At 41.8% G+C, this 21,014-nt stretch overlaps 1 protein-coding gene across 2 annotated transcripts in view; it reads left to right on the top strand.

Annotated features, from left to right (window-relative positions):
- Positions 1-21,014, top strand: part of MED13L (mediator complex subunit 13L) — a 462,169-nt gene that overhangs the window by 418,587 nt on the left and 22,568 nt on the right. For both annotated transcript variants that reach the window (XM_084649484.1, XM_084649483.1), the window contains exons 22-27: positions 1,490-1,709; positions 6,172-6,360; positions 9,903-10,126; positions 10,559-10,701; positions 14,482-14,640; positions 16,020-16,196. In XM_084649484.1, coding sequence (XP_084505610.1) covers positions 1,490-1,709; positions 6,172-6,360; positions 9,903-10,126; positions 10,559-10,701; positions 14,482-14,640; positions 16,020-16,196 — 1,112 coding nt within the window. The remainder of the gene's footprint in view (positions 1-1,489; positions 1,710-6,171; positions 6,361-9,902; positions 10,127-10,558; positions 10,702-14,481; positions 14,641-16,019; positions 16,197-21,014) is intronic.

Below are 21,014 nucleotides of genomic sequence, written 5' to 3'. Positions count from 1 at the left end.
TGACTCAAGGTTGCAGGGCTTGGGGCTGTAAAACTGCAGTATAGATGTTCAGACTCAAGCTACAGCCAGGGTTCTGGGACCCCACGAGAGTGGAGCATCCCAGAGGCTAGGTCCAGCCTGAGCCCGAACATCTACATCGCACTTTTACAACCCCGCAGCCGAAGCCCCATGAGCCTGAGTCAGTTGACATGGGCCAGCTGCAGGTGTTTAATTGCAATGTAGACATATTCTTATCTTCTTGCGTTCATGACTCCTTCCCTTAAGCCGCATGAACATTCCTGAAAGCGCAGGAGATCCTTGCTTCCTGCACAGCCATTCAGAGCTGCTGCTGTGGCAGCTGTGATTGCAACAGCTGTCTCTGATATATAGTGGGTGAACTTTATTCATCCTTTGTAGTCATTGAAATGAGGTTTATTATTATTTCATATTGTTTAGTTAAAGACGACACTGTTATTGTTGATAGGCACAAAATTTGACCCACAATTTTTTTCTTATCTATTTGCAAACTAGGTGGTGTTCTATGTATAATGCTGCATTGCTGCTATTTCTTAAATCCATTTTGGCATTGCAGCATTTCTAAATACCCCCCCAATAAGGAACCAGTGTGTGATTTTACGATGTCAGGGAATGGATTTCGGGGATAAACCGATTTCAGCTTGGGGCTGCTAAAGAGTCCTCATAAACAGGAGTGTGTAAAACATTATTTTAAAAATTAGAAAAATACGTTGCCACCATTTAAAAATTCTACTTGCCTGAGGCAGATCCTTCTTGATGGGTAATTTTTTCCCCTGTCACTTTTGCAGTAATGTATATTAGCAAGTAGATGTTATGTTGATAAATTGTCATAACATGATGGATTAATGAGCTCTCGTCCTTTAAGTAAAAAATTCAAATAGAGTCCTGTTTGAAGTTTTTGTTATACTTCTGTTCAGTGGCCTATGCAAAATCTACCACTACAATTAGCACTAGTTGCCAGCCTCAGCAGAGTATGTAAACTGAACGCCTTTCTCACCTCTGCATGTTTGTCCCTCCTATTCAGAGTTGAGACACTTTCACAGGGGGCAGTGTGGGGAAACCTTGACTGCAAGTGCTTACCTCTTCTGTGAATAAACAGAGGCCTTCAGTCTCCTGTCATTCTTCCAGCTTTCTCCAGGACTAAAACAATTTGTATGTGAATGACCACAAGCAGAAAATAGTATACTGTCATTCACTGATTCAGTCCTAATAATCTTTTTTGTACACATTCTTCAGAGCTAGACTGTTCTGGGTGTTTCAGATAAGGGTGTGTCACTCTTTTAAAAAACACCTTTAACAAATTATTAACAGGTACTTTGATTTGATGTAATCCTATGGATAGATGTAACATTTTCTCAATGTAAAAAGCAGTCCTCCCCTTCAGACTCTTTCCCTACCCACCCTAACTCTTAGAACAAAACAATAATTAGACTTTGTAATTTGCTTATGTACTTAACAATACATGTGTCTCTAGTGTTACAGAGAGGGAGAGAATAGGGATTCCCACTGACCCAGAATCTGCAGACAGCCATGCCTATCCTCCAGCAGTTGTCATCTATATGGTGGATCCTTTTACCTACACTGCAGATGAGGAATCTGCCTCAGCCAACTACTGGCTGTTAAGTTTGATGCGATGTTACACAGAAATGTTGGATAACTTACCCGACAATATGAGGAATTCTTTCATTCTCCAGGTAATATTTTTAATCTTTTTCTTTAGAGATTCATTCTACCACATCAAACGTTTGCTAACTGCAAGATACAGAAAGATGTAAAATAGAGGCTGGGATACTGCGTCTGAACATAGTGCCAAGTGCTGTTATAGACAACATTTAGATGATATTTACAATATGTGTTTTATTAAATGGACAAGTAATATGTTAAAATAATACCTTGGTTGTGACATAATGCAAGAAGGAGCCACAGTACTCTTAAATCATTTCCTTTGTGTATGTTTCAGAACATGTGTTCTTTGTTAGGTGATTTCCGAACAGTGGGTAACATTCCATAGCGCACACAGTGTGATGACATTGTCCTGGCAAAGGAGTGTTGTAGCTGTGTTTATTATGAATCTCTTTACTTAGTGTATATTCTGTGTCTTAGCCGGTAATTATATTCACTTTTAAGGTGTTTTGTTTTGTTTAATGCAAGTGAAATATGTGAAAAGATGCAAAATGTGTACTACTGTATTACTACCTGCTTGTTAAAATATATCCTCATATAATCTTGAGTAAATAGCAGTAGTTACTTACCGTGGAGTTATGCAAGGATTAAACTGATGTCACCAGGAGCAGAACTTGGCCCTTTGTGCAGCCCACTTGCACTTGCACTGTATGTCCTTGCCTCCTTCCCAGAGACGAGTGATTTTGGGTACATAGGCACCGACTCTGTTGGTGCTCCAGGGGTGGAGAACCCATGAAAAAATATTAGTGGATGCTTAGCACCCAACGGCAGCCAGCTCCTTCTTCCCTCCACTCACTCCCCCCTACGGCTCCACCAATCAACTCCTCCTCCTCCCTCCCAGCACCTCCCAGCTGTTCACCAGTGTGCAGGAGGTGCTAGGAGGGAGGGGGAGGAGCAGGCATGGGGCACACTCAGGGGAGGGGCAGAAAGAGGTGTGGGAGGGCCTTGGGGGAAGGGGTGGAGTTGTGGTGGGGCCTGGGACTGAGCGGGGTTTGAGCACCTCCGGGGAAAATTAGAAGTGGGCACCGGTGTTTGGGTACCTTGTTTCTTAGGCGCTCAACTTGACCAGGTAAAGGCCTCTGATTTTTCAGACAGAGGCACTCGTCTTTTGTCTGAAAATCAGGCCCTCCTAAGGCATATCAAGTTGGGTGACTAAAGACATCTGTCGCTTTAAATAATCTTGGCCTTTTACTGTACTCCAGAACTTCTGCTCCCTAAAGTATTTCTATCACCAAACATTATTTATTACAGTTTTGGTGTAAAATGTAATATTAGTATCCCAGCTGCATATTTTAGCTTGGCTCATTCCAAGAGATTGAACAGAAGATATTAAAAATAAAATAACCATCATCATTTCAATGGCTGAAATAGAATACGTGTAAATCCGGCACTACTTGAGATCAATAGTACACTTAGATCTCAGGTTGTGTAAAACAATTAATAGGCTTGCCAGTTCTCAATTCATCATGTTTATTTTCTGCATACCTGTAGTTTGGTTTTTGATGTATGGCATTTTGCCAAGTTAAAAAAACGTTTATAAGCTTAGTATGATCCAGAAATATAAAGAAGAGTCCTGCTACTGAAACCGTGATAAACAGATCATGCAATTAAACACTATGGTACTTAAATTTAGTGGACAGTATACTCCACAGATAATGTCCTTTATTGTTAGTTATTGTTATTATTTATTATTATTTAGTATTTAGATTGAGGTAGCGCCTAAAGGCCACAACAGGTTAGCTGTCATTGTGCTAGGCACTGTATCAAACATAATAAATGATAGACTGTGTCCCAATGAGCTTACCACCTAAAAGACAAGATATATGTTTCCAGATTCAGCTATAGTATACTGTATTTCTCAATGGTACTTACAGAAGATGTTGAAGACAAAGCAGAGTACAGTGAACTTAATTCTCAATTAAAAAGGGATTTGCACTGAAAAGATTCTTCTTGTATCATTTGTTCTGTTTCTGAAAGAACATTTATTTTATTTATTTTCTTTCTTGTTTTTCCTGTTTTCATCCATGAGGATAGGCTCTGGCCACCAGACTTCTCATTTTTCATAGGGTAATCTTTATATTGTGGGCCTGTCTCTTCCATGGAGAAACATTTATGTTTTGGTGGAATACATCTAATTTTGCTTTATGAATGTAATTGTATTGCAACAGTTAGTCATACTATTGTGTGTAATGTGACACTGTGACACAATTCACCATCAGAGAGGTAGTGTTGGCCCACAGAACAAACCAACAAAAGTGGCATAAAAGAGGAGGTGCAGGTACAGTGGTCACTAATAAAAGTTAACCTGTTTAATAACAGTAACCATATAGTTCCTGAGATTGCCACCGTTTTCTTCCTATATTAAGAAAAGGAGAACCACAGCTATATATATTAGAGGATTGGTCCAAAAGAAATCTGATGAGATTCAACAAGGACAAGTGCAGAGTCCTGCACTTAGGACGGAAGAATCCCATGCACCGCTACAGACTAGGGACCGAATGGCTTGGCAGCAGTTCTGCAGAAAAGGACCTAGGGGTTACAGTGGATGAGAAGCTGGATCTGAGTCAACAGTGTGCCCTTGTTGCCAAGAAGGCCAATGGCATTTTGGGATGTATACGTAGGGGCATTGTTAGCAGATCGAGGGACGTGATTGTTCCCCTCTATTCGACACTGGTGAGGCCTCATCTGGAGTACTGTGTCCAGTTTTGGGCCCCACACTACAAGAAGGATGTGGAAAAATTGGAAAGAGTCCAGCGGAGGGCAACAAAAATGATTAGGGGACTGGAGCACATGAGTTACGAGGAGAGGCTGAGGGAACTGGTGATGTTTAGTCTACGGAAGAGAAGAATGAGGGGGGATTTGATAGCTGCTTTCAACTACCTGAAAGGGGGTTCCAAAGAGGATGGCTCTAGACTGTTCTCAGTGGTAGCAGATGACAGAACAAGGAGTAATGATCTCAAGTTGCAGTGGGGGAGATTTAGGTTGGAAATTAGGAAAATCTTTTTCACTAGGAGGGTGGTGAAACACTGGAATGCGTTACCTAGGGAGGTGGTGGAATCTCCTTCCTTAGAAGTTTTTAAGGTGAGGCTTGACAAAGCCCTGGCTGGGATGATTTAGTTGGGGATTGGTCCTGCTTTGAGCAGGGGGTTGGACTAGATGACCTCCTGAGGTCCCTTCCAACCCTGATATTCTATGATTCTATATGAGAGCTCAGCTTGAAATGCGAAGTTCAGGGTGTTTAGCCCCAAAGTTTCAGTAAGGCCATCTGAGAAATTCAGACCTGGGTTAAAAAACATGCTCAAGTTTCAGGAATGTTTGGGTATAGGGTTTTGCTCTGCATCCACCTTCAGTCTCTTATGTATGCTCCATGTCCTCTATCATAGACAAGCTGGTGATCTGACCTGACCTCCACTTACAAGATTCTGGTTTCATTGAGGTTAAACATAAAAACTGTCCCACAGTCTTAGGGTATTTCTTTTAAACTCAAACAGTTCCTCTCCATAGTGCACTCCAGTAGGATGTATATACATAACTAGGCATTTTCCCTTCCTAAACTGCAGCATGAAGCCAAAAGGTTGGAGTGGAGCCAGAGAAGGAGTTTAGCAATGTAGAGGACATAGGTGGGCAAATCATCTCTCTCTTCTTCGGTTCAGTGGTATTTACAACGAAATTGACATAGGAAGCCAGTTTTCACTTTAAGAAAAGGAGTACTTGTGGCATCTTAGAGACTAACCAATTTATTTGAGCATAAGCTTTCGTGAGCTACAGCTCACTTCATCGGATGCATACTGTGGAAAGTACAGAAGATCTTTTTATACGCACAAAGCATGAAAAAATGGGTGTTTACCACTACAAAAGATTTTCTCTCCCCCCACCCCACTCTCCTGCTGGTAATAGCTTATCTAAAGTGATCACTCTCCTTACAAAGTGTATGATAATCAAGGTGGGCCATTTCCAGCACAAATCAGGGTTTAACAAGAACGTCGGGGGGTGGGTAGGAAACAACGAAATCACTTTGAGCCTCTAGTAGGTCAGTCAGCGTACCCCAAATTATTAACTGCAGTTCAGTATCTTGTACAGGGGACAAGAAGTAATTATATTTCACTGGGTTTTGGGTGGTCCTGGGCTGCTGGAAAATAGGATTTTTTTCTAGCTTGCTCTGAGATATAATCAGGTAAAATAAACTGTGGTTCAATATAGCATTGTGCATACTCAGAAATACTTACGGCACCCAACACTATGGGGCCCCAGTCCTGACTGAACCTTGTGGGCATTGTCGTCATACAAGTACAGCACTAGTATGCAAAGTGTCTGTAGTTGCTGAATGAAGAATGAATAAATAAATAAACTGAAATATAAATAAACCTGAATAAACCTGAATTTGATTGGTTTTATTTCATGTTGTTGGGGTGGGAAATAAGCCCTTTCAGTATTTCTAATCCTGGTTTTTATTGTTTATATGTAAATGTATAGATCGTGCCTTGCCAGTACATGCTGCAGACAATGAAGGATGAACAGGTTTTCTACATTCAGCACTTGAAGTCTTTGGCATTTTCCGTGTACTGCCAATGCAGGCGACCATTGCCCACACAGATCCACATTAAGTCTCTGACTGGCTTTGGGCCAGCTGCCAGCATTGAGATGACCCTCAAGAACCCTGAGGTTAGTACTCCTACTAGGACAGCAAGGAGTCTGATTCAGGAACTGATCTCATTTCTCAGGACCCAGAAAGAATGAGTATGGGAAATACTTTGAGTCGCTAGTCGCTTTCTTCTTTTCAAGGTATTGGAGATGATGATGTAGGGGAAAGGAAAGACAGGTGAATATGTGCATAGCCTAATGTGTCCATATATGAAATGGGTAGTTGTGCACATTCAGGTCTAATGTTCAGCTACCTATGGCAAAGGGTAAATGGAGAAATCCCCTCTGGATTCTGTCACTTCTCATGAAATGACTATAATGGTCTGTAGGCTGTTAAGTGATTCTGTCTTTCATCTGATCCTAACTTTGCAAAGATTCAAGCTCTGTTTTCTGCATTTCAGAAGTCTCAAGTGAAGAATAATCCTTTCTGTTTCCCAGGAATGTTCATCCTTTGGGAAATACCATGGGGCTTACCTTTATTTAGATTTAACTGAACAAATATAAAAAACACTTAGTAAGGACATCTGGAGCCCAGGATATTAATTAAAAATGCAGTTCCAAAATCATTATGAAGCCAAAATATCAGCACGTTTGCTCACATACATACACCCAACAGGAATCAAAAACAGATTACCATCCAAATCAGAATCTCTACACTTCTCAAAATTCCCAAAAGAAATCTCGTCCTCAGTCCTCCTGTCCCCCCAGAAAAACAGAATGTCTCTTCAAACCAATGGACTCTGCAACATGCCTGTAGGTCAGCGATATTGGGTTAGTTTTGACCAAGGGGAACAGTGAATTCCAAAATCTAAGGACTCTCACAGAAAACACTCTGCCAGCAGCTCCCTGTCTTACTCTAATGGAGGCCCAGCACAAGAGCCTGTACCATTGTTTAGGTGTTGTATTTTGTAATAGTGCCATGACAGTATGGCATTATTTTATAATGCAACACCTGAGCTTCTCCAGTTTATGTGCAGACAGCACAGTGGTCCATGTGGTGCAGAACAGGTAAGAACAGAGGGAGGAGGGGTGGCGGAGAGGAAAGGAGGCTGAACAAGAGTGGAAAGAATCACCACGAGAGAGGAAGGGATAATAGATCTGAATGGGCAAATAGGTAGAGAGGAGAAGGGAAAGAAACGGATGAGTATTGGTAAGGAAAGGGAAAGAAAGAGAGCAGCAGTGGGATGGTGCGCCAACCTGTATAAGAACCCAAAACATTACTTTTCCTTCTTTCTCCTCAAACTGATTTATTTATTCTTTCTTTGCCACCTTTTTAATTTTTCAAAGAGACAAAAGAAGACAAAATTAACAGGACAAGAAAAGTAACATTTTCACATGTAATTGTTTGTATTTAGTATACCACAGATGGGCAGAAGACTGCACTCTCCATTGTACGTGCACTTCTCATCCATCCCCACCCAAAATGTATTCTCAGTTAACTAAAAAGTTAGACATGATAGCCTATCAGTTCCTAGATCATTTACTCTAGACCACCTATCCAGTAACCTCCTTTGCTTTATAATTCCTTTAGGGATACAACACAATGTTTGAGAAGGAGGTGGTTTAGTAAGGTGATGACTGATTACTGGGTATGCATTGTTTCAGGAGTGATTGAAAGTATTTACACAAAGAGGCAGAATTGTATTAATACTTCAGTTACAAACTGGGTGCTGAATAATACTAGGGGGCATCCTTCAAAATCTGGTAGTTTTTTTACCTGAGTTAGTGATTACTGTAGAACTGATTAGCAGCAGGCCTGCTGTTCAGCTCTGACACTGAGACCTCCAAAATAGCTCTAGAAAAAGAAAAACAATAGAAAAACAAAGGTTTGTACTTTGCAGGATTTCAGATACTTTGTATTCATATTATGATTGCCATTCCTGTCCCTTGCTACATGAGGTTATATCAGCACTGTCTACATAGAAGCCCCTATTTTAAAAGGTTTATAACTTGTGACTCTGTCACTCCATTACTCATGAGTTATCAACTCATCACTAACACATACAGATGTTTCTTAGATCAAATTGTCAGTAGCCTGTATATATTTAGCATGTTTAGCAATTAAAACACAAGGCTGAGGGTCAGAAAATCGGGGTTTAAATTTCTACCTCTGCCACTGACTTGCTACGCGGCTTTGGGCAAGTCACAGCCTCTGTGCCTTAGTTTCCTTATCTGTAAAAGGAAAATAAAAGTTCAGCATCTTTATAAATACATTTTAGTGCCCATGAATTTTTTTAAAAAATTTACTCCTGAGGGCATTCTGCATCAAAACATTAAAATTCTGCACACGATATTTTAAAATTCTGCAAATTTTATTTGTCAAATAAATATGGAGGCTCCAGCATGGTATTGGGGAGCACAGGCCATTAGCTGCACAGAGGTGGGAGATCACTGTGTAGCTCTCACCCTCCCCCCGGGACATGGACTCAGTGATGTGGTTGCATCCAACCCTGACACAGTGCAAGGACCGGCCTGCCCTCAGAAACACCCCAGGTGTGGGAGGCAGGCTCAGCAAGGCAGGATCCAAATGTGGAAGGGCTTAATGTGGGAGGATCCAGGTGTGGGGGATCTGGATGCACGGGGACTTGGGGGGTTCTGGGTGCAATGGTAACGGGACTCTGCAAGGGGGTCCAGGTGAAGGTGGTTGGGGCTCAGCGGGGGGACGGGTGTGGGGGAGTGGGGCTCAGTGGGGTGGTGATCCAGGTGCAGCTGGTTGGGGCTCGGTGGGGTGGGAATCTGGGTGTGGGTGGCTTGTTGGGGTGGTCTAAGAGCAGGGAAGTGGGGCTCATCATGGGGCATTCTGCGTGCAGAGGAGTGAGGCTTGGCAGGAGGGTCTGGGTATGAGGAGGTCTGGATGCATGGGGTTGGGCGGATGTGGGAGCAACTCCCTGTACAGAGACTCCTCCCCCTGCAGATGAGGAGAAATGGGTGCAGGAAGTGGGGGAGGGCAGTTTGCAGAGCTTCTTGCAGCCAGGGGAGAAATCTGGAGTTGTGTCTGACCCGGACCCAGATGCCATGCAGGGGAAGAGGAAGTTCCATCCTCCCCAGCCCAGCCTGGACTAGCAGCTGAGCTCAGCACAGGGTAGGAACCACCAGCCGGGTCTTCGCCAGTCCTGCCTCCAGCCCCAGAGTCATTTACCTCTCTGCCGGCAGTCCTGGGCACCCGAAACGTACTGCTGAGGAGGGTTGCATGATCGATCTTGTGGCTTCCTTTTGCTTCCCCATCAGAAAGTCATTTTTCTGCGGGGAAGCAAAGAAATATGCAGGGGACATAAATTGTGTACATGTGCAGTGGTGCAGAATTCCTCCAGGAGTAAAAAATTTCTAAGTGCATGAGACTGTCTGAATTAGGTGACATTTATTAATGGTGATGAATTCCTTTATGTTCATCTCTTTCCAGGATATATTAGTTTTGAGTGTGAATTCCTTGGCTTCTACCTGTTTGTTTCATAACTTTCATATTTCTTCATGTGTATATCACTGTTCCATGTTATGCATTTCTTATACAAGCACTGCTTTAGATAACTCTGTACTAACGATGACGATGCTGACTTTAATTACAGCGCCCCAGTCCAATTCAGCTCTACTCTCCTCCTTTCATACTGGCACCCATCAAAGACAAACAAACAGAGCTTGGGGAGACATTTGGAGAGGCCAGTCAGAAATACAATGTACTCTTTGTTGGATATTGTTTGTCTCATGATCAGCGCTGGCTCCTGGCATCCTGCACTGACCTCCATGGCGAGCTGTTGGAAACCTGCATTGTAAATATTGATTTGCCAAACAGGTAGAAACCTTCAGTTTTATGTTAAGTTTGGGTCGACATTTCTCTATGTTCACTTTATCTGGCCGTTTGCACATCCCTTTCTAGTTCCCTGTTACTGGGATGATAACATTTCTTTGTATTGATGGTTTGTGTCATAGCTTACCAAGTATGGAGTAAGAAAGTGGTTGCTTTATAAATGCCAACTGAGTGCATCTCCAAGTACAGCTGGTACAGTGCTCAGCACAGTGGTGCTTATTTTGTGACTGGGGCCTTTGGGCACTACTGCAGTGCCTATAATGGAGGGAAAGACTCCTTTTCTACTTTTTGGTATTTGAATGTAAATGAGACACTCAGCTCTTACAGTTCTGGGGGCAGTATAAGAGTTCAGTTAGATAGGAAATAGTGAAATGGAATAGAAATCTGAAATTCTTGCTTCATTTCTCTTATCTCCAGATCAAGGAGGAGCAAAGTGTCTGCACGTAAAATTGGTCTTCAAAAGCTGTGGGAATGGTGTGTTGGGATTGTACAGATGACATCACTGCCCTGGAGAGTTGTAATTGGGCGACTTGGAAGACTGGGCCACGGGGAGTTAAAAGGTAAGGACAGCTAAGGATGCCATGTGCTGAGGAGTAGAGCTACACGTAGGGTGACCAGATGTCCCGATTTTATAGGGACAGGCCCGATTTTTGGGTCTTTTTCTTACATAGGCTCCTATTACCCCCTGTCCCAATTTGTCACACTTGCTCTCTGGTCACCCTAGCTACATGCTAGTTTCGTGGTCAGATAGGATGGTTTAATATATTGATCATGATGCTGCAAACCAGACACTACAACCGGGAGTTATAATTCGACCTCTGATACTAAGTCATTATGTGGCCTGGACAAGTCATCTTATCTCTGTCTCTTTCCCTGTCTGTACAGTGAGGATAACTATATTCACTTGCTCACCTGCTGCCCACAGGTGTGTGGATTAGCTAGTTACTATTTGCACAGTACTTCGAAAATGTACATTGCTATATGGTAAATATTGTTATTGCTTTTGCAAAATACTTACACAACACGTACATGTTAGTAGCTAAGGAAGAACCCCAAAAAGGAACAAGAGTTTGGTTCGGTTTGTTTTTTAAAGTGTTACAATCAGCTATATCCAGTTTTACACAGTCTCAGTTTAGTACTAAGTACTCAGGTATTCGCTGTAGCACACAAGGCAGTTGATGTAATTTAGTGCAGTTTGGCCTGATGGGCCCTATTAGTGTTGAGCAATAACAAAAGCATAAGGATAGTAACCATAGGGAGACTAGTAAGCCAAAAGTGAAGTACAGCCTGGCATTATTGAGTGGTTTAATACAGTAGCATACTATGTATAATTTTAACCCTGGAAATGTGAAGCCCTGTCCTGGTCACAGTCTAGCATAAGCTTAGGGTAACTGAGGAGCTGGTCCATATGGATCCTGTCAGGGTATAGTGTTCACAGGAAAGTAGCAGATACACGGTTAAGATCTGATTTTAAAACTTCAAATGGAAGCAACTCTACTGAATACAGTGACGATACTGAGCAATGTGTCAAAATTACATCAATTGCAAAGTAACTAAAAATGAACTGGTCACTAGGGTTTACTTAATATTAGGGTGTACCTTGTGGCCTGCAAGGAATGTCCAACAATTGGCATCCCCATTGGGGGATTGTGGACATTGACAGGGCACTATGGAGAATTTTACTTAGGCTACACTGAAAGAAAGAACAGTGTGCAGAGAACTTCATTTTCCAAAGCTGATCCAAATTCAAAAACAAGATAAAATATTGAACAGGGTTAAAAAATCAGTAATTGCATAACCTGGTATGGTATATGTTGAGGTAAGGTTGTAGGTCACCTCATTATAAAGACTGTAGAACTGATTTACAATAACATTTAGTAGATAGTGATTTATACATTATTCTTCCTTAAAATCAGATGAATATGTGAGCTAACAGAAGTTACTTTTGGTAGCCTATGCATTCTAATCACTTGGATGAATACTTTCTTTGGCAGACCACTGAATGACTATGCTATAAAATTCCTTTTTCTGTCCCATACAGTAAAGCTGCAACCAGCCTGTGCTTGCACTGAAATAAGTTTCTACTTGCATGTCTGCAGTACTCAGTGATTACCAGAAACAGTATTACAAACAAGATTTTGAGTTTAGCAATATGGTGGCACTCTGGTGCTGCCATGTAGTTGACCTCAGTTCAGTTTCTTGAGGTGGTATGAGACGTCTCATCGTGGCTGGAGTTATGCAGTTAGTACATAGATTGGAAGAGGAGTGCCTTGCTTCACTCAGGGAATGATCCCTCCTAATTTAAAGATCAGCACGTACAGGCCCTGAAAGGAGTTCCACCTGTCTTCAGCCAGAAGGATGGTGGCTCTTATGCAGGTCTGGGTGGATGATTCCACACTGAAAAATGGAGCAAATCTTAGGGCTGGGATTGGGATATAGGTAAGACATTTAGTGCGTTTTGTTGTTTGAATTGGAGCATGAAAGGTAATGTAGGCTGGAGGATAAAGATCTTATTTAAAACAGTGTGCATTCTCACATTAATCACCTAAGGTGTTGTAGTGACTTATTCAAAGCAATCCCAGATTCATGGGTTTGGGGCTGATTAAAATAAATCAGATAAGCAGCGTGTATCATTTTTCTATACCAGCACTCAGGCTAGCCTTAGGGAGCTGCTGCTTCAGTCAGTGTAGGAAAAGAAGCAGAAATTACACTACCTTCAATTCAGCTAGTACACACAAAGGAGGAGCTTAAATTGGCTTTAGGAAGAAGCAGTTATCTATCCCTTGGTTGGGGAATGAGGTGCCAACCACAGGGCTGTCAGTTAAAGTGGAGAGGGTGAAAGGGAACAGAGATTGAGAACTTAATTTAAAATCAGCAGATCCTTTCCCCTGGCTCTATTGTGAGTCTGTCTGCTTAGTTGGGGTTCCTGGTAGCTGTTTTCAGAAGATTGACCTCAGTGTCTTAAACTGCTTTTGTTCTATCAGAGGAGATCCTCTGCCACGGTTTTACAGTGCATCTGAGTGCTCCTTTGAAGAAATACTCACCTTCACAGCTCTTTCTTTCTTTTTAATTATAGCGCTATGGCATTTTCTGGTGTTGTGCGTGGGGATTCATGTTGACCGAGCACTCAGATTTCAAGCACTCCAGTTTGCAGCATGTTAGTCAGATGAAAACAATTGTATTTCTACTTCTTCTGTAGAAAAAGAAACAGTTCAACTGAGAGATGATCTCATGTAAAGAATGCTCACACTGGAGTGACATTAAAGTAATAGGATGAGGCAGGCAGTGCATTTCTGAGGGATTATTGCATGCTCTGGGTGCATTGTTAAGTAAGAGGCTAAAGGCGAAGTCCAATTTCAGTAATCCCTCAGTTATGTACTGCCTAGAGTGTCTTATTGCTAAAAATTAAGAGGAAAAATAGTGTCTGTTTGTTTGAATGATTCACATTAGAAGGCAGTTCAGAACGTGTCATTTGGATCCAGAGCTCTGATCCCATTTGTAATTATAAATCAGGTTCCTTTTAGAAGGACATTTCTTCTGAACATTACCATCTTTCACAACATTCAAATGTTAGGGCAAACCACATTGCGTGTCAGTAACAGAATGTGTGTGGCGAAGGACCTGTGAAATAGGAGGAAAGTCTCATGCTTACTGAGCAGCTGATCTTCAGCGCTACATAAGGGTAATAGCTGAGATTTAGATTACAATTAAGGGAAGAGGATTTTTGAATCCCACACTAACAGTTAAGGAATACCATGATCTGTTACTGCCACCACCACTCAGATACAGTGGATCTTCTTAAGATAACGTATTTGACTTGAATGGTTGTGTAAGAAATGATTAACAGAACCAATGCAAAACTAATATTGCCAGAACTGTTACTGGAAGACATTCTGAGTGAAGCAACACCTCCTGAACCAGAAAACAGTATTTGCCGTCTAACAAACAGAACGTACTTTACAGTAACTGTTTCATTCCTTGTTCGTATCTCCTGGGCTGCTTTTCATTACCAATAGAAGGAAAGCTATTCCAGTGGTTAAAGCAGAAGAAACAGTAGAACGTGGCTTTATCCCAACTTTAACACGGAATCGTTTTAAGTGACTTGCTCAAGTTCACAGTCTCTCTGTGCCTATCTCCACCTGTAAGATAGGGATTGTACTTCTCTATCTCAAAGGGATGTTTTGAGGCTTAATTTATTAATGTTTGAGATGCCATAGAAGCACAAAGTGTTGTTAATATTTATTTTCAGCCAACACCACCATATTACAGAAGGTAGAAATAACATTACTGAGATATTTCCAGAGTTTTGTTACATTCTCTTGAAACTAACTGCATTTCAGACTGGAGTATCCTCCTTGGGGAATGTTCCCTGCAGACAATCAGCAAACAGCTGAAGGAAGTGTGCCGCATGTGTGGGATCTCAACAGCAGACTCTCCTTCTATCCTCAGTGCCTGCTTGGTTGCCATGGAGCCCCAGGGGTCCTTTGTAGTGATGCCAGGTAACTACAGAAATGCATGTTACTAAAACTTTTCCTTGGCCTAAAGTCCACATTGGACGTTCTTCAAAGTGGGTGGTTTCTGGTCACAAAAGTGAGACCTCACTAGGATAGATGAATGAAAGAAGAGCAAGAAAAGTTATAATTTGGGACAGCCCAGTGGACTATAGTAGTACTTGGAATTGCAGTGCTGGGGGAGTTTACTTCCAGGAAGGAGATTTCTTTATGCCCTGTCAAGATGATGGGGTCTCCTGGTATCTTTATTTGGAAAGTCATGCCCTGGAGGAAGACTGGTTTCATATATTCAGCTTGAATAAATATATCACTATTGTATGGGCCCTGATGCAGAGGGGTCTGCAAAAATTCTTGCTGTGGGAACTCTTCTGTGTGAAGGATCAAAAAGTGTGTTTGTGTGTGTCTTTGTGGGGAGGATGGGATGGTGGAGGGGGAGATTGGAATTGTGACTCACATTGAAAATGAGGCTAAAACCACGGCCCCCGTAATATCCGTTTGTTCTTGAAGAGGCCCTGTTATGTACAGAAATCCACAAGGGAGAACCAAATTAAAGTTATGTTCATGAGGCTCCTCAGTAGGAAGTGGAAGTTAGTGTGACAACAAGAGATGCTGTTGAGTATATCATGGAACAATTTTCTGGCTTTAAGATTACCTGGATTGTCTAATTTTAAAAATATGTTTCCTTCTCCACCTCCTCTGTTTCTCATTTGTTGTATTTGTTTGAATTGTAGGTATTTGTTGTTTCTTTTTGTTGGCTTTTTTGTGCTTGAATTTATACTCCCGCTTCATCTCAGGGAGTGCTACATTTTATGTAGCTTTTTGTGAATTTGGGGAATTATTTTTTTTCATTTACAATCACTGTTCAGTTCTTAGGTTAGGTCAGACTTTGATTAGCATTATGGATTGTAAATAAGGCTTCCAGTTTTCAACGAACGAAAATTCACAGGTATTTTTGGCTATAAATGTCTTGCTTTAAAATCTGGTGGGTTTTTTTTTTTTTTTTTTGGTTGTTGGGGTTTTTTAGACAGATTTTTAAACCTTTCCCTTCTCTTCTGTCAGTTTTATGCTACTTTTAAGTGTGGGATGGACTAAGGAGCAGCATGAGATGACAGAAGGAAAGATAGAGAGAACTGCAGTATGAGATCAGGTGGCTAGAGGTTCCGTTTATACGTATAGTGTTGTTACCTTAAAGTCATCAGGCTTTACCAGTAAAAAGGCTTTTAGAGTTAAAGCAAGAAACCTCAGAAAACATTTTTATTAGCATGCCATTCCAGATTATGTGTCTAGTAATTTTATTGAACTAAACACAAACATACAACATGCAAGACTGAGGATTCATGATTCTGCCTTTGTTTCTGTCCTGCAAGATGCTGTCACTATGGGATCCGTGTTTGGCCGCAGTACTGCACTGAATCTGCAGTCATCTCAACTGAATACCCCTCAGGATGCCTCTTGTACGCACATCCTAGTATTTCCAACCTCTGCAACCATCCAGGTAGCTCCAGCAAATTATCCCAATGAGGATGGATTTAGCCCCAACAATGGTAAGTTAACTCTGGAGATAGTGTGGTGGGTAAAGTATCCCTGTCTGCACTGTGCCTTACAGATGATACTACTCTAGATCAGGCCTGTGCCAGAGAGCACCAAAACTCTGAAGGGTCTGATTCTCCCCTCGCAGATTCCAAGTAGGCTTTGTTAAGGTTCCATTTTTATCATTAGAAGTCGGTAAACATCAATTTAATGGTAAAAAGAAATATTTCCATCAATAATAATTGAAATGTAGAAATAGGCAAAGTCAGAAAAATGCTGCTTGAGAACTTATTATTGTTTTATTTAAGGATATTTATTTTGTATATGTTGACATGTGATGTTGATAATTTGTGTTTTAATGGTTAGAAGGCTTTAATTTTTGAATGTCAACCAATTCTCCCTTTAAGCTGTGCAGCCGTATAGCAGTCTGTTATCGACAGTGCATCTCTAGTGGCTGGGAGTACAACTAGTAAAAAATAGAATGAATAGAAACTGGACTTTCTGAAATGGCATTTAGTTCAGAAAGCTCATGGTGATGCAGTAAAAATTCTTCACAACTGGAAACATGGCTTTAGAATTAAGCATTTAATGCATGGAGTCTACTGAAAGCGGACAGAAAAGGGGAAACGTCAGTGAGCAAATTGAGATGAAGTAAAAATACTGATTGATAATGTACTTCTTGCTATATAAATAAATTTATCCATATTGTCCATGCAGCACATTCACAACCATGCAGTGAAATAGGTTAATCTTCCTACCAGCTGGAGGAGCAAGAACTATGCATTTGAATTTCTACAATCTATTAATGTAGGAGACCAAAATGAGATCTTGGCTGCTGTATGCAATTCACAATTTCATACGCTGGTAATTGACAAGAGCATCAACATTGCAGTGAACAAAATGTCAATCCTCTACATCAAGCTTTGAGCTCAGAATGATGTCAGGCACAAGACTGAGTGTGCTGGTATTGTCCAGTTAGCTGTATGAGGTGCTCGGCATATTAAAGATGCCATAAAACAATTCTACACAGATCACAATCTGGATACACAGTGAATGTTCACTTCAGATGGTGTCTCCATCATGCTAGGTAATCATGACTGTGTAGCTGCACTACTTAGAAAATGTGTGCTACACTTACTAGAACAACACGGTGTTGCCCATAGAAAGGACCTAGCCTTGTACGATGCCTGGAAAAGTATGACAGTGATGAAAGAAGTGGAAACGCTACTGTGAACTGTATATACAATATTTAGCAGATAAAAAATGTAAGTGAGGAGTGGGCCAGTGTATCAGAAGTGGATGTGTTATCTTTCAGGCCTTTGGCCGCCAATGGAGCAAGCAGCAGTCCCTTCCTTATCTGCATCATTAGCATAAGTAGTAGCTGATTTTGTTTTTTTTATTCTCCTTCATAGTGTTTCCTTTTTACATAAGTCACCAAGAGGGTGCCAGATCTCGCTCCATAGGTATGGAAGCACTCAAACTTTGGAATTGATGCATCCATCACAATGTGCTTATCTCAGGTGTCTATCTACCAGGGATACAGAACGTGACAGCCGACAATCTCAGTAGAAATTTTTCTCACAGGCACGAATGAGAACTGAACTTATACCTGCTCCAAGATACATTCACCCTTTGGGGAACCCTGACTACAGATCTCTTTGGTACTTACCGGAACAAAAAATGTCCTTGTTACTGCTACAGGGCCGGTCTGGGGAAACATTCATTGGGAGACACCCTTATCCTTCCATGGGATGGGGACCTCTTTTATACCTTTTCCCGTTTCCTCTTCTACCCAAGGTCCTGTTGAAAATTGAACAAGACAAAGCAAGAGTTATTCTGATAGCCTCTCCTGGCCAAGACAAGTCTGGTTCCCTTACCTGATATCCGCTCCAACCTGGGATCTTAACCTAGTTCTCATGGCTTTGACTAGATCTCCCTTTGAGACCATGGTAACTTGCTCTTTCTTACACCTGTCCATGAAGAAAGCATTTCTAACAGCCATCACTTCAGCTAGTCGCATAGGAGAACTAGCAACCTTCATGGCACACCCACCATGCTCGGTCTTTTTTAAAAACAAATTTCAGAGTAACAGCCGTGTTAGTCTGTATTCGCAAAAAGAAAAGGAGTACTTGTGGCACCTTAGAGACTAACCAATTTATTTGAGCATGAGCTTTCGTGAGCTACAGCTCACTTCATCGGATGCATACCGTGGAAACTGCAGCAGACTTTAAATATATACAGAGAATATGAAACAATACCTCCTCCCACCCCACTGTCCTGCTGGTAATAGCTTATCTAAAGTGATCATCAGGTGGGCCATTTTTGCCTACAGACAGCCCCGCAACCTGAAGCAAATACTCACCAACAACCACATACCACACAACAGAACCACTAACCCAGGAACTTATCCTTGCAACAAAGCCCATTGCCAATTGTGCCCACATATCTATTCAGGGGACACCATCACAGGGCCTAATAACATCAGCCACACTATCAGAGGCTCGTTCACCTGCACATCCACCAATGTGATATATGCCATCATGTGCCAGCAATGCCCCTCTGCCATGTACATTGGTCAAACTGGACAGTCTCTACGTAAAAGAATAAATGGACACAAATCAGATGTCAAGAATTATAACATTCATAAACCAGTCGGAGAACACTTCAATCTCTCTGGTCACGCAATCACAGACATGAAGGTCGCTATCTTAAAACAAAAAAACTTCAAATCCAGACTCCAGCGAGAAACTGCTGAATTGGAATTCATTTGCAAATTGGATACTATTAATTTAGGCTTAAATAGAGACTGGGAGTGGCTAAGTCATTATGCAAGGTAGCCTGTTTCCTCTTGTTTTTTCCTACCCCCCCCCCCCAGATGTTCTGGTTTAACTTGGATTTAAACTTGGAGAGTGGTCAGTTTGGATAAGCTATTACCAGCAGGAGAGTGAGTTTGTGTGTGTATGGGGGTGGGGGGGATGTGAGAAAACCTGGATTTGTGCAGGAAATAGCCCAACTTGATTATCATGCACATTGTGTAAAGAGTTGTCACTTTGGATGGGCTATCACCAGCAGGAGAGTGAATTTGTGTGGGGGGGTGGAGGGTGAGAAAACCTGGATTTGTGCTGGAAATGGCCCACCTGATGATCACTTTAGATAAGCTATTACCAGCAGGACAGTGGGGTGGGAGGAGGTATTGTTTCATATTCTGTGTGTGTATATAAAGTCTGCTGCAGTTTCCACGGTATGCATCCGATGAAGTGAGCTGTAGCTCACGAAAGCTCATGCTCAAATAAATTGGTTAGTCTCTAAGGTGCCACAAGTACACCTTTTTTTAAAAACAAAGTAACTCTGAGGCCGTATCCCATGTTTCTCCCTAAAGTTGCCTCCACTTTCCATATAAATCAACAGATCCATCTTCCTGTTTTTCCCCAAACCCAGATCGTGACATCAGTGAGGCAATTCTGCGTATGCAAGAAGTAGAAGAGCACTATCATTCTACTTGGACAGGACTAAGGACTTCAGGAAGTCCCCTGACCTCTTCCTTTTGCTCGAGCAAAGATTCAAACGCTGGGCAATATTGGCTCAAACACTATCCAAATGGGTCTCTGCTGCATTAATCGCTTATCAAGGGCACAACCTGCTGCCTTCATCCAGAATCCGTACACACTCCATGAGGTCAATTTCTACCTCAGTCACATTCCTTAAAAATGACCCTGTCTTGCAAATCTGCAGAGCAGTGACTTGGGCTCTGCCCACACTTTCGCAGAACATTATGTGATCACTGGAAATTCAGCCTCTGATGCCATCTTCGACTCCACAGTACTCTCTGTAGTAACAGACTCCACTCCGAAGTCCCAGCCTCCAGTGGTGGGTACTGCTCAGCAGTCACCTACAGTGGAGCACCCATAGGGATACCCACTCGAAGAAGAACAGGAAGTTACTCACTGTCAAGAGGTGTCCCTATGGGTGCTCCACAGCCTGCCCTCCTCCACTCCATAGGGTTCTGCGGTAGAGAAGGAACTGTGGGGGAGGTTTGCCTGTGCAGTGCTAGATAGCCTCAAGGCAGACCACGAGGGAGGGAGAGCACATGTGCAGGCTCAAGGGACGCTACTACCAAAAATCTCTGATTAGAGGCGCAGGGGCACAGATACACTTACTATGGAGCATCCATAGGGACACAACTCGAAGAACCATTGTTACTGCACAAGGTGAGTAACCTCCTCTTATTGGACCAACTTCTGTTGATGAGTCAGACAAGCTTTTGAGCTTACACAGAGATCTTCTTCAGGTCAGGACCAATAAAAGATATTGTCTAATCTGTCTTCCCCATAATTTCCTACAAGTGAAAATTTAAATTGACCCATAAGTTTTCACAACTATGAACATTTGTTGATAAATCAATTTGAAACATTTTTCAGTTTTTATCTATTGAAATATAATTTAAAAAATGAATTCTTCCAAGCCTTTTTACAAGTAATTGTCATTGACTTTTAATGGCAGTAACTCATTGCAGTGGGAGAACAGTGTACCAGGGAGTCTGACTAGCCTTTTTAGGTATCCTGACCAACAACCACATCCTCTGCTGGCTTGTTTGGAAGCAAATGAACAGCGTAAACAGCACGCTTCATAAATTAGTCTGAATGTAGACAATCCTGTTGCTCAGCACCAGTAGAACGTTCTGTACATGGGGAAGAAAAAAGAATCCAGATAGCTTTGTATCAGTAGCATGTTCTTTCCTGTTGTGACTAGTCACATATAGGTACATATGTTAGTTGCATGTGTCTATTGAATTGATCAGGCCATTCTTTTAATTGGAAGATCCCGTTATTTAA

This window comes from Lepidochelys olivacea (genome assembly GCF_965140295.1).
Source record: "Lepidochelys olivacea isolate rLepOli2 genome assembly, chromosome: 15".
In the NCBI taxonomy this organism is placed as follows: domain Eukaryota; kingdom Metazoa; phylum Chordata; order Testudines; family Cheloniidae; genus Lepidochelys; species Lepidochelys olivacea.
Note: the sequence above shows the minus strand (reverse complement) of the source record. Positions and strands in the feature narration are given on the sequence as shown.